General features: G+C 23.5%; 1 protein-coding gene across 2 annotated transcripts in view; it reads right to left on the bottom strand.

The window, feature by feature from the left end:
• LOC105359319 (uncharacterized) overlaps window positions 1-16,071 on the bottom strand; it is a 123,658-nt gene that overhangs the window by 15,750 nt on the left and 91,837 nt on the right. For both annotated transcript variants that reach the window (XM_011495888.1, XM_011495889.1), the window contains 2 exons: window positions 10,894-11,029; window positions 1,818-1,951 (listed from right to left, as the gene is read on the bottom strand). In XM_011495888.1, coding sequence (XP_011494190.1) covers window positions 1,818-1,951; window positions 10,894-11,029 — 270 coding nt within the window. The remainder of the gene's footprint in view (window positions 1-1,817; window positions 1,952-10,893; window positions 11,030-16,071) is intronic.

Raw genomic sequence — 16,071 nt, 5'->3', positions numbered from 1 at the left:
TGTATATGTGCGAATCTACCTTTACACATCAGGGAGGATAGCTTTGTAACTCTTTACTAGGCAAAGGAGATGAACGACGAAAAGAAAGAGATTTGAGATTAAACCATTTTTAAGCTTGGCTAGAGCTTTGAAGACTCTTGATTCCACTATCATCTTTTTTTCTCTCTTACAATCTGATTACGTTGGTTGAGTCGCGAGTGGGTACTCCTACTATCATACACTCCCATCATCATCATTCTCGTTCATCTACCATCTTACTTTCGCCTGTCAGCCACTATATACATACATACATAGTTGTACGTCGTCAGATGGTATTCATGAGTGTTATCGTGGCACGTAATCCATTAGAGGGTTCGAAAAAAAGAAATGTAAAGGAAAAGTGACGACCGAGAGGATGAGATGGAGTACAACACTCGCACGCTGATAAGAATCAAGTCTTTTTATTTGAAACAGATTAAAGTAATGTAGTTTTGCAAAGAATTTGATGGAGCGGCATAGTACGTATTATACAAAATACCGCATACATAAGTAAAAAAGATTAACAGGATATTTGTAACAGTTTCTCACTGTCCAATTTATTAAAGTATGACATTGTACTGAGATTCATAGAAAGTATATACATAAATACTCTGAAATCATGTTTTATTTATTTAGAGTAATGATATTAATCGAATTTTTTTTTTTTTTTTTTTTTTTTTTAATATAATCCTAGTTACAACTATATTGTAATTTAAATAGTACAGTTTAAACTTAAATCTGGTAATGGGGAATGAATTTTCTTTCAACAATTTAATTATAAATCATTTTTCATTTACGAAAACATATTACAAAACTATACTGTATTTTAAAATTTATGCCAACCTTTTAGAAAAATACGTGAATTACTGTGCCGCGAATGCTAAAGACATCTTGAATTATTTAATATTCTTAAAACGAATCTGAACGTTTACATCTTTTAATATTTTTTTGGTAAATATGAATTTTATTCAACATTATTGTATGGAAATTATTTTGTAGATTTATTACATATTCTAATAATACAATAATAATACAATAATAATTTTGATATTACTTATCTTTTCACTTATGTGAATTATTTGATAAGAAGTCTGAACATTTCTTAAATAAAAATTTAAAAACTAGATATGAAAGTAAAGTTTTAGAATGCACATAATATTTATCAGTGAAAATTGTTTTACTAAATTAATAGATTATTAACATTATTGTCGTTAGTTATGTTGTTACGCTATATATATATATATATATATATATATATATATATATATATATATATATATATATATATATATATATTAAATTTAGAATATATATTTGCAAGTACATGTAATTAGGAAACTTATATTGACATTCATAAGTAATAACTTTTTATAAATAAGTTTTAGGTATATATAATCTACAAAAATTATGCTTTAATTTTTTTCTCATATTAACTTAGCTTCTTTATACCAAATAAATTTTTGGAGTAATCCTATAAATATCCTTAAACACGCAAATAAACTATTTGAAATTGTAATGGCATTTTTAAAGTCTCTCCTTGAATGATCCCTTAAATTAGTTAAATCTTTAATTTAACTCAAGAATTTCCAATACTAGTTAAATATAAGTGAGGTGACGGGCACTTTCAATGGAATTAGAATAATCATTCTTTAATTATTTTCTTCTGAAAAATAATTTTAAGAAAATATATCTATCTATTCCATGGCGATTTGTATTGTGCAAGAGTGAAACCAATAGTGGTATAAAAGAACGAATAGAAGGAAACAATTGACACTTTGTGAGTAGAAAGTTGGACTTACCGGAACATTGTTGATGAACCACTGTAACCGAGCTGCTGGATATGAGAAGCCGCTAGTGCAATTCAGGGCGAGAATATCGCCGGTGGCGTAAATCTTTTCCTCTCCGGTAATCTTTGGCTCATCTCGAGGAGGCTCTGTGAACAGAAAAAGCCCACAAATTTTCAATACTCGACAATCACGCAGATCTTTCAGGAAAGTAATTCTGGCTTTCTCACTAATAACGATAGTTACGTCTTTGTCCCTTACATTTACAATATACATGTCGTTTTGTAAAATTTTTGTAACATTGTTAATCATTATACTTTATTGATAAATTTTCGTTTCCTTTTAACGAACAGTTTTCTGTTTAATAGGATCGAATACCATTGTAGTGTTTAAAGTATTTTACGTAAATTATAGATTAGAATATAATATCAACTTTTTTCACGGCTATGTAATACTATTGATGTATCAATCAAATTTTTATCAATTATACATACATATCACATAATTATTTATTTATTATTTATTAAATGGAAATTATTGGTACAAATTCAATTTTCTAGTAATAAAAATGAGAAAGTCTTAAAGAGAAACTTCTATTTAAACATGTATTCATGTTATTTTAATTAATTTACATCATATAATATGAATGAATTAAATATAGTTAGTATTTTTTTTCGATATATTATATGTTATAAATTATATAAAACAAAATAAAACAAAATTTATATTTTGTTCAGTAAATACAAATACAATTATTATTCATTAATTACAAATGAAAAAATATGGTAAAGGAACAAAAATATTTAACAATAAAGTATGATAATAATTCTTGTAAAGAATTTCAGTCTTTTTATTGTCTTTGACATATTGAGAATTTTTAATTAATTCTTTTTATTTTTATTAGTGTATAGAATTTATTTATTTCAACAAAGTAATTCAACTGGGGTTCAGATATATTTAAGGACGATAAAAAAATTTATTATTGTGAATATACCTAAATTGACAATAATAAATCATTACACATTATTATAAATAATAAATTTAAGAAAATAACCGAATAATATATTTTTTATAAAATTATTATGTTACATAGTATAAGTAAGCTGATTTTATAATTCAATCATTGATAAGTCTGTTATTGTTTAATATTTAATTTATTTAATTATTTAATATTTTAAATTCTTTTGGAATTTATATTGAAATAATTTAAATATATTTTCGTAATTATAATAGATAAAAATTAATAATCAAACTAAATATGTTTAATATCTTAATAGCTTCAATGTATGGTTTCTAGATAATATGATAATCGCTTTTTATGTTCATGATTGTAAAAAGCTTAAGAGCAATAAATAAAGTTAGTAAATGGTTAGTAGCATTAAGTAACATGAGTGGAATAATTATTATTATATTTTATATTCGGTAAAATCAACCAATAGTAGATAAATAATAGATTGCGGTAGTATAAATGGCGAGAAACACAGTATATAAGATAATAACATAATATTAAATACTTTAAAGCTATAAAAATCCTTTATCCTTATTTATAATTACAGAATATCTGTTTCAATAATTTAAGTAATTTTAATTGTTTACAGGAAAGTGATTTAATAAAATCTAAAATCTTGGCAAATTTGAAGATTTATAAATAAATTATAATACAATAAAATGTTAAAGAGTTCATTTATTATTTAAGATTAAAAAATAGATTTGTGTATGTCGAAAAACTAAAGGTGGAAAAAATATTTTAATCAAAAGTAGTTGGGCAGGAAAAACGAATACACTCAATCCAAAAGGCTAGTTAAAAGTAATTATACGACAAAGAATAAAAAAATTATTTTTAAACGAAGAATATTTAATATTTACTACATGAGTTTATGAATATTTCTATTTTTACGTAACTGTATATATCTATATATGTACAGTTTTTCTTTTAATTCGAATAAATTTATAGTACAAGGTTAAAACTGAATGATTTGAATATTCATTGTTCTTTAAAATTGTGTATATTTTAAAATATTTATGTAATAGATAGCAAAATGCGAGTAAAATAAATATGTTCAATAAATAAAGGGAGCTGTTACTAGTGCAAGGCTATATAGATAATTACTACGTACACATATTCAAAAGATTAAAGAATAACTTCGGAAAAATGGAAAGTAGATCGAAATAAAATGAATATATAAATAATTCAATTGTTGGTAATTTATCAAAATGTTTAATATTTAATGTTTAACATTTATTTAATAACACAAATTTTCTCTTCCTATATACTAAGTATTTCATTAATTTTTAATTTACTTTCAAGTTAATAAATTTAATAAATCTCATTTTTCATTATTACATTTATTAGTTCTATTTATGTGAAAAATGCATCTTGGTTTATAGTTGAGTGTTAGTGAATTTCAAGAATAATTAAGAAAGTAATTCACGTTACATTGAACCAACCTCATCTCAAAAAATATAAAAAAGCAAATATTACCATAAATTTCCAACATATAGTTTCACATTAAAGTGTACGGAGATTTAAAAAATGTTTAATCATAAATTTCTTAGGTACCTTATACATAAAAGTGATAAAAAATAAAAAAATTGATTACCTCGTTATTACTAAGAATCTTGCACATGAAAACAATGAAAATTGTAGTAAACTCATGAAAAAATTAGACGTTTAGTAACATGACAGAGTTATAAGAAAACTCTCATGTTGTCGCATTAGTTTTCATCTCTTCGGTATTTGTAAATACAAGCGAGTAGTCCAACTTTAAAGTAATTCAATGTCTGCTTATCGTTTATCAACCCTTTTAAATTCAGAATGATAGATACTTTTTTCTATGCAATTTTTATTAATATGTACGCCACTACAAATGGAACCGATGCATTTCATCTTTAACAAGTTTTTTCGTACAAATCATTTAATTATAGCTGTAGGAGTATTTTAATTGCAAGCGAACAGCTTTGCACATGCAAAACTTATACTACTTTTAGATACATTTGCAGGTGCAATTTACGCTTGAGTAAGAGTCTCATCTCAGCTTAATATACCTTAATATCGTTTCCTCCTCTGTTTTTACTTCTATTTTTGAATAAAAAGAATTTTATGATGTATATGAGGGAAGAAATCACAATATAGCTTTTAAATATAAAATTAGTTAATGAATTATAAATAAGAAAAGATATTATCTAAAGATTATTATTTTTATAAATAATTAAGAAATATTTAATTAAAATTTAGAAAGTCATAATTAGACAATAATGAGATATTCATGATATTTCTTAATATATAAGATAAATTAAGAAAAAGGTAAAATAAATGAATTTAAAGTATGTTTATAAGTCATCTTTAAAAGAGTCTAGTTTTTAATTTTCATACAGGAAATGAATGCATAATTAAGAAATTTATAAATCACATAAAATACAATTATTTAACAAATAACGACAAATTTTATAATTTTATCGCGAATTATTACGAATTTACTATATTTTGTAATACCCTGCTACTATATCTGAATTGTATAATAATAAAATAATGAAAACTACTCATGATCTTAATTTGATGAGATAATTAATTTATGAGCATCAGTTTATGCATCAATTTCAAATATCATTCCATATATGAAAGATTTTTTCTATGGAAGTCAGAATTCGTAGTACAGGTTTATTAGGCATTGTCTTAAAAGACTTGGAACAACATTTCCATCAATAGGAATATATTAAAACTCACGAAATAATTATAATGTACCTATATGTTATATTTGATCAACAAATCAGATATAAGTGCGAACAAAAATTGTTCATATTTCTTTTTATAATCCAAATAATATTAATAATATATATAATATTAATGAATACTATATATTCTTAAGTAGATAAATATTTAAATATATAAATATTCCATTTTATAATTTCTCCCTTCCTCGTTCCATCTATTACATACACAAACAAACAAACAAACAAACACACACACACACACACACACACACACACACACACACACACACACACACACACACACACACACACACACACAATCACATACAAAACGTAAAACACACAAATACACACACACACAATCACATACAAAACGTAAAACACACAAATACACACACACACAATCACATACAAAACGTAAAACACACAAATACACACACACACAATCACATACAAAACGTAAAACACACAAATACACACACACACAATCACATACAAAACGTAAAACACACAAATACACACACACACAATCACATACAAAACGTAAAACACACAAATACACACACACACAATCACATACAAAACGTAAAACACACAAATACACACACACACAATCACATACAAAACGTAAAACACACAAATACACACACACACAATCACATACAAAACGTAAAACACACAAATACACACACACACAATCACATACAAAACGTAAAACACACAAATACACACACACACAATCACATACAAAACGTAAAACACACAAATACACACACACACAATCACATACAAAACGTAAAACACACAAATACACACACACACAATCACATACAAAACGTAAAACACACAAATACACACACACACAATCACATACAAAACGTAAAACACACAAATACACACACACACAATCACATACAAAACGTAAAACACACAAATACACACACACACAATCACATACAAAACGTAAAACACACAAATACACACACACACAATCACATACAAAACGTAAAACACACAAATACACACACACACAATCACATACAAAACGTAAAACACACAAATACACACACACACAATCACATACAAAACGTAAAACACACAAATACACACACACACAATCACATACAAAACGTAAAACACACAAATACACCCACACACAATCACATACAAAACGTAAAACACACAAATACACACACACACATCCTTACTCTTATTAAAGTTATAGTACTTTAACACAGTTTATTTTTGTCTTTATTTGTTGTTTTTATCTCTTACTAGCATATTTTAATTTTCACAATGAAACAGATTTCAATCGGTAATTTATTTTTCTTAGTCAAGCAGATTTCATAATATTTCAAGCGGATAACTTTCGCTCATAAAAGGAAATATTAAAAATTTTTTGTTGATACAATTTTTATCAAGAGATCACATTAGTTGAAAATGATTGAATATATATTTTACCTATCCTTAGAAATAAATTTTAAAAAGTTCTGGAAAATACCTTAATACCTTAAACGATAAATATAGATTCGTAATAAAATTTAATTTAATTCGATCCGCATAATTAATTCTCAATATGCGTTTATATATAATTTTGCCAATAATAAATATGAATTATTGAAATAATAATCAATATAAATGATTTAACCATGTGAAATAAATAATTTAATTTAAGTTTTTCAACATAATAATTAAGATTTATTATTAGCTTTATATAATTGACTTATTACGTAGTTCATACACCCGTGATTGCATATTTAAATACAAATAGAAGCGAAAACTCATCATTATCATATTGATTTTATGCAGCTACCGACTATACTATAAGTTATTTTTATAATGAAATTTTAATATTCCAGCTTAAACTAAATTTTTTTGCCAGTTTTTTTTTTTGGTAGTGTTTCCATATTACAAGATTAAGGAATTTCATCTATCAATCGGCAACAAATTAAAAAAAATCTCTTATAGCATACAATTTGAGCTCATTTGAAACATGTAACAAATGTTTTCACTATCAGAATATTTTTAAAGACCAAAACAAAATAATAATAGAAAAATTAATTTGTTACAAATAGATTCATCGGCAACTCATGCTTTCAATTCTCTTCTAACGGTAAGCGTTGCAAGAATTATTTAAGAAGTTCAATTGATTCTGCGTCTTCTAATTATCTAATTTCAATCATTTATTTGTTACTCTTGATTGATACAATATAACGAAAAATATGTAAAAAGATGGTTGCCTCGTGCAAATGCTTGTTCCTATAAAAATTTAATCGAAATAACTATTTGTTTACATTTCTCTATTTTATAAATAAAATAAATTTCTCGAATCAAGATTCTGCGTTTATATCTTTATAATTACATATGTAATGAAGATACGACATATTATTAAACGTATTAAAAATCATAAACTGTTTATCAAGAAAATTCATATAAACATACATTAATTGTCTTTCATTGTTCTCATATTATTAGGAGGAAAATTACATCTTAGATTTTCAAAATTTTCATTATACATTTCATCTGACATTATTTAACGTTCAAGCTTTACATAGACGACATCATTTAATTACGACAGCAGGAAAATTGTAATTACAAATCAACGGCTTTATATATAGTGAGACTATGCTACTTTCAAATATATTCACAGGTCCAATTTACGCTTGAGAGAGAATCTCGTCTCGTACCTTAATATACCTTAATACGGTGTGTTCCTCAAGTTTTATAACTATTTTTGCATTAAAGATATTTTAATGGTGTATACGAGAAAAAAATCAAGATATAATTTTGAATGTTAAACTTTTGAAAATAAATTCATAAAATAAGAAATAATGAATGTAGAACAGAGAAAAAAACATCCGTTCTAGTCTATTTTTATATATAATTGAACGATATTGAATTAAAATTAGGAAAATTATGATGAGATGATATATTTAAAATTTTATTTCTTAAAAATTAAGATAATTTATGCAGTTAAAAGAGGAATAGGAAAAAAAAAGATAAAATATAGTAAAATAAATGTAGAGAAAAAATAATTAAATATGATCATATATATTTTAATTTAAAACAATCTTCGAAAATTATGCTAATAAGGGTATATGCAATTACAATCATACTTACTTACTTGACATAACACACATTTATTTAATTCAATCGATAAAAATAGGTAGAATTTTGCAAATGATCATTTACATGATGAAATAAAATGCGTGAATGCGCGCGTGTGTGTATGTGTATAGCTGTTTCTGAATGTATATATGCGCGCACGCGCACGTGTGTGAATTCGGTTAAGTATGAAATGGACTATATATTGTAAATATATACATTGTCATATATCATTCTTCTGACGACCAATTCTTAAATTATTATTTATAAAATTAATTTTGATAGAATAATAGTTACAATATTGAAAATTTTCAGCAAAATTAATAATATTAACTTGTTTGACATTCTCTTCCTTTCCGCCATCGTTGACATTCTTCATAACTAATTATTGACTTATGAATTATATAAAATTTAGTTATTATAATATATTTTACTCATATTATTTATATAACATCTATATACTCCAGTTAACTAATTTGTTTATAATAATAATTAGTTTTTTTTTTATAATTCAAAATTTTGCATCAATATTAAAGTTAAATGCATGGATCCATTGGTCTGATTCAAAATGGAGGCACTAATTATATTTTTGTAAAAGTCAATAATCTCTTTCATATTGATGGGTATTAAATGTCATAATATTGCTTTAAGACTTTCCTTTTATTATACAATTGTATACTACAATTATAAAAATTTAATCCATAATTAATTGGTGCATAGTAACTTCGCGTACGGAAATTATATTAATATTTTACAACAACAAAAATTTTTCCAAGAGAATTTAATTAGTTTTATTACTTTAGCTTTCACCATATATCTATTAATTAATATTTTTATTACATTATTCCCTTGCATTGTATATTTTTATTCATGTAGAGTTCACAAGTATTTGTATTTTTTGTTGTTTTACACATATTTGAACCTCAAAAACTTTTTAGCTTCTTCTAAATCTATATTAAAATTTAATTTTAAATGGATTGTCTTTTTAGTACAAATTTTATATAATAATTTTTAAAAAATGTTAGCAAAAACTTATTTTATATCCTACTAGTCAAAGTATATATTTAATACTTTGTTATTTATCACTTCATTATCACACAATTATTTATAAATTTGTACTCTTTTATTTGACAACGACGTTATTGCTATTAATTAAAATATTTATTATTAAATATAAACTGTCTCCTATGATTTATTAAAATTGTAATTTACGATTATCTTCGCATTAAAGACATAGAATATCGCAAAGAAAACTGCTGTTTAATTTTTAAGATTAAATAACTGCATACAATTATCCAAACGCAATCAATTTTCATTTGTAATTCATTTGCACCATATCGTTGAAATTTTAAGTTTTGATGCAACCTAAAAACTATGATTGACATAAAAATGATGATTAATCAATAAAATTTTAAAGGCATAAAGAATTATTACGAATGTTATATAAAAATCATTATAAAAATCATCTTAAATATTAAAATTTAAATTGTTAGTTTTTAATTATTTTGCTAATTCACTAAAAGTTTTAACATGATTTACCCACAGATAAAACTATATACAAGACAAATTAAAGTACAGGGGATATATAACATTAGTATTTCATGAGGATAAATGATAATAATTTGTAATAGTTAATATAATTTACAATGGCCAATATAATATTATAATAAAATTATAAAGTATTTGGGACCTTTAGTTATATTTCAAGTATTTCAAGCTCCATAGTTCAATAATATGGTTTAATAGTTATGATAATTAAATTATAGTTAAAATAATTGAACAAAATTGATTTAATTTATTGAGGAAGAGAATAATAATGATATAACAATGTTAAAAAAATATTGGTAATAACAATGCAATGAAAATCGCAATTATCAATTTTAATAGAGCGAGTATCATTTATGAAATCAATATCTCAAAATGAAATTTACCGTATTAAATAAAGTAATTAATTCTATGAACTACTATAATTAAACATTTTTTAATTATAGAACAAAATATTTCTATCGATCTCTAACTTTATATTTTAAAATCAATTATAGAACTTGATTATTTTTAATTTTGATTAAAATTTAATAAACATTGCTATCAATATCTCACAGATTTTTAATGTTTCATTCAAATTTATGAAATGTATTAAGCAACTGAGTTGAGTTACCATACATCTGTACTACTTATATCTACCACTGTTTGTATATTCTGTCTTCTTAATTCTGTGAGAAAATAATTAAAGCGATGAATACTTTAGACGAAATTGAACGCAATATGATCTCACCTATAACTTCCATGTATGCTTCCCCCTTCACTGCTTTAAATGGCGGACTATCGGTGTTCACCTCACATATATAATAGCCTGTTGAATTTAGGCTTACACTTTGGAGCTGAAGCGCTTGGCTGTTTGATTTGTGTGGCTAAAACAGAAATCCATAACGGAAATTACACTAGTATTTGCTATTAAGTATAATATAACGATATGACTTCATATATACTCTCACTCTATTGCAATATTAAATGTTATAAAATCAATATATCGCCTCGATTCGATCATTTACTTTTTACATTGTATTTCATTATATAACTATTATATGTATAATCGGATATAATAATCGACATTTTTCTTAATTTGTCGATATAATCACTTTATGTGTAATAAAGTAGCTTATAAGAATATCATATAACAGAGTGTTAATTAGAATATAAAATATGGAAGACATAATTATTTTAGCGAACTACTCATATGATTGTTAAAGAACAACTTAAATATAACATTCTATATCTTATTGTTTTTCTACAAAATATATATTAGTTGGTCTAAAGTTATTATTTCAATTTATATTGACAATTGAAATTGATCAGATTCATAAATGTATATTAATATATTTGTTAATATTTATATTTTTTATTTCGGATAAATGTATAAATGTATATTGATAAAAACTTTGGTAGATAAAAAATTATTAGAAGCCGTTTAGTAAAATACCTATTACTTAAATGTAAGAAAATTTGTTTATAAAAATCAAATACTATAAGTATTTTTCGAATATACCAATTTAAAGTTATCGTCTCGACTAATTAAATATTTGTAAAAACAAGTTATTACTGTAAGTACGTCATTATTTACTTAAACAAATGTAAAAAGATATTATAGATTATATATAATAGAAAATATTTTCACAATACTTGTAAATGACACATTCTATCTGAGTGTCAAAAATTAAATTTTTTCGGAAATTCAATAAGATTTTAGGAATGTAATAATCTCATTAAATCGAGAATGTTAAATGAAAAACAGAAAATCATTGTGTATTTCTAGAATTGTTTACGGTGATTGAATGAAAAATTAAATTGTCACTTCCTTTTTCTTGCTATTCTCATAAAATTCTTGTTTAATCGAAAGTTCTTTAAAGAAAAAACAATTTTATTCTTTTTCCAATTTGGACATTGTTATAAATAGTTTTATTTCTATATATATCCTTAAAGTTTGTTTATAAATATTTATTTGGAAAGATTTTTGGTCCACGGATAGAAACTGTCAAATACAATTAACTCCTACAACGTGTTTGAAAATTCGATTATCTGACATTAAAATGTGTACGTTTATAAGTTTTATATAATACTAGTATTAATATTTTTTGTAACTTTTCAACATACCTATGAAGATTGTTTATTAAATTGGAAAAAAAATTGATGATGCTTAATATTTAATATATAATGAAAACTACGTAAATATATTTAAAACAATTTTTTAAGTAAAAATATTTGATTGATTAAATAAATTTTGTATTTAAAATTTTTTTTCAATTTTAGAATTTCCAATATAGGTGTATCGTTATGGATTGTATGACTAATAATTTTTGAAAATATATAATGATAAGTATATTTTTAGTTACAAATATCTGCTTGCATTTTAATATTTAAAGACTGTTACTGAAAATAAAGCTAATGGCTATCAGTTATCTAAACCTATTTATAATTATAATTCAGAAAGCCCAGAATTAGTATTTATATATACATACATAAACTTTTATCTAGGATGTTAAAAATTTCGTATTTTTATTTTTATTGCAAATTAATAGCATATTAAGACACCGTTACAAATATTAATTGAGTATAGCGTAGAAATTGGAAAGCTTATAGATAAGCCCAAATCATCTATGTTAAAATTATTATAAAATTTTAAAATGTTTTTTGATTACATGAAATTTAAATTCAAGAATTTACCTTTTAATGCTTAACTTACTTTTAAAAAAAAATAATTTCATTAATATAAAAATAATAAATAACAAATTATAAGAATAATATTTCTAATATATCATTTTTAAGATGGAACTCGATTAAATATAATCATCTTTTAAAAAGATGATTAAAAAGTAGTTATAAAAATGAAATAAATATTAATATTCTCACAATTGTTCTAATGAAAATATATAACAGATAAAGCGTACATATTATTGTTATTCATGTCATATATTTATATTAAACAAAACGAAAAATTGAAATAAAATAATAAAATTGGAAAAAGTGCAAAAAGTATGTAAGAAAAAAAAGTTATATCATAGAATTTGTTAATTGACTGGGCAAGAGGAAACTTCTTAGTCAGAATGGCTTTGGAAAGTGTCTATTCGGTTATTTGACATGACTTCTTCGGCCACACTGGTAGTATATACTACTTAAAAACTTGCTTGCCCAAAAATTTATTTTTAATTTGATTATACGAACTCAGCTAAATTGTCGTATATATTGGTAATGATATATTTCATAAATATTAATTATTAGTTTTTATTGCAAAGATTTTTTATATTATGGTGGGAGAAAATGTTTCGAAATACAAATATTGATATATACTACTTAAAAATATATGAATTTGTATAGTCATTATATAGTCATTCTTTTTTCCAAAATTTTAGACATTTTTAAGTTTTAAAATATTAATTTTTGTATAAAGAAATTTTGACATTAATAGTTGAATGTAAATATTTATTTTTGTTTAAATATTATAATAATATTGAGCAAATATTTAGAAAAAGAAAATTAATTTAAAAATATATATAATATAAAAATCTTTGCATGTGTAACATATACATATAAATGAAGGTAATATTTAAGTAGAAACGAAAGTATGAATTTTATTAATAAATTTATTTATGATATATTGAGTGGTTGTATTGTATATAATATTTATCATAAATATTAAGAATATAGTTGTATACTATACTCAACAGTTCTTACCTTCTTATATTAAAATAGAAAAAATAAGTTCTAAACAAATGAGAAAAAAAATCTATAAATAAATGTCTATGATAACAGCGACAATGTAGATGGTCCGATGTTTGGTATGCAAACATTTATTCTCGAATTTTATCAGTTCGTTTAATTTTATTTTTCTCTAGATAAGATTTTCTCTGAAAATTTTGGAAAAAAGCATCTGTCAAAGCGATTTATGAAATAGAAATTTTCAGATTAAATATGATAATTAATTTATTCATATGTTTATATATGAGTCTGCAATTGAATTTTGTTTATTTTATAGTTAATTTAAAAAATATATTGTACACAATGGGTTAGTAAGCCTTCGACATTTTTATTGAAAATATTAAACTTCAACGAAGTATTTAACAATCTAATATTATATTCGTTAGGTCTTCTATTATATTTATAAAAAGCTTATATATGTAATAATAGCCGTAAAACTTATATAATAATAATGATTAGTTACCTATATACCTAATAATGATTAGTTAAAAAATACTTAATTACGTATAAAAAGAATACTTTAATATATGCGTATGATATATTTTTATATACTGTTTACACACTTTGAGACACTTAATATAATAGTTGATAATATGTTTGTTGAAAAAGATCTCAGAGGTATTGTATTTTCTCTTCACTATCTTTTTTCTAAATCCATTACTTAATATTAGTGTGTGAGGCACTACATCACTATAAACAACAATACAGAATGACGTAGTGCACTATATAGTACATTACATGGATGATACGTAGAGCAAATTGACTCGATCGTTAATCCTTTGCAAGAGTTTATTGTTTTCTCATATGAGAAACTTCCTTAAAACAAATTAAAATGAAAATTGACTGCTCGGGGTTATGACTATTTTTGTATATACATATTTCATCTCTTTTTCATTTTTCTTTTAATGCTTCAGAGAAGCATTATTTTATATATTTAATACATACAATTCTCGATATTTCTTTGTAAAAATCTTGTCGTTTAACGAGCTTTTTTTCGGATAATTGGCACTTTTCTATAATCTATTTCATTATGTGTATTATTAGTTATTAATGAGAATATACAAACACTATTGCTAGTGAAACTTTTGCTCTATATGATGTATTAGTAAATCTTCCTAAATTGATTTTGCAAACGTAATTTTAAAAATAATAGAATTTTTCAAAAAAATACTTCTTTTAAAATAAATATAATAATTTATTCAACTATCAAGTATTATCAATATATTCTTTTACTTTTTTATTTCATCAATATATCTTTAAAATTTTATTTAACAACTAATAATCGCATATAGATAGAATGATTGCAAATTCTTTATATAGAAATGTGATAATCAATAAAGTAAACAACTGTTTTAGCAACTGCTTTTTTTTTCATAAATTAGTAGCATCTACATTTTCATAAATTAGTTGGATTTATAAAAAAACTGTGTCATTTACAAGTGGTGGAAAGTATTAAGAGTATGATTTATGTTAGGTTTATACTTTTTCCTTCGATTATTTTTTCCAAACTTGCAATTTATTAGTGTTACAACTTTTTATTCTTTAACACTTTACGATAATATGGAGCTTATATATATATATATATATATATATATATATATATTTAATGGAATTAGAGTTCTTTGTTGAAGGTAAAGTATAATAAATTTATAAATTTATAAATTTTATTATTGTTTTTCCTGCAATTTTAACTCCCAGATAGTTACTAACTTCCGTGCCATAGGTGATGCTAATGATTATTTTTTTGTTTTGAAGAATATTAGCCTCATTTATTATTGAACATACAATACATATTTTGAATTACTGTTCGAATCAATATTTAAAGATTTTTTTAAAAACTGTTTTACCAAGTTATATGATTTATTGGAATAAGTATTAAATTAAAAATTCAAATATTTCATTTAATACACTTTTGAATTTTTATTATAGATATTATAAATTATAAAACGTGAAATAATGTAATAGAATTGAATTTTTTCGGTCCGCTGTATCGGAAGGAAGTAATTAGTTGCGTAGTATTCTTAAAAATTAAAATTAAAAAAAAATAGAGAATTCGTAATATCAACTATTTAATTAATAAAGGCACAAGATATACTAGAAATTAAAGTTTATAATATATATATATATATATGTTATATAATTGGTGTAAACGTATGGTAAGACGAGAGAAGATAAGCGACCCGTAAAATATTGTGTCAAA

This window comes from Ceratosolen solmsi, unplaced genomic scaffold, assembly GCF_000503995.2.
Source record: "Ceratosolen solmsi marchali unplaced genomic scaffold, CerSol_1.0 scaffold11, whole genome shotgun sequence".
Classification (NCBI taxonomy): Eukaryota; Metazoa; Arthropoda; class Insecta; order Hymenoptera; family Agaonidae; genus Ceratosolen; species Ceratosolen solmsi.
This window is presented reverse-complemented; position numbering and strand designations above follow the sequence as displayed.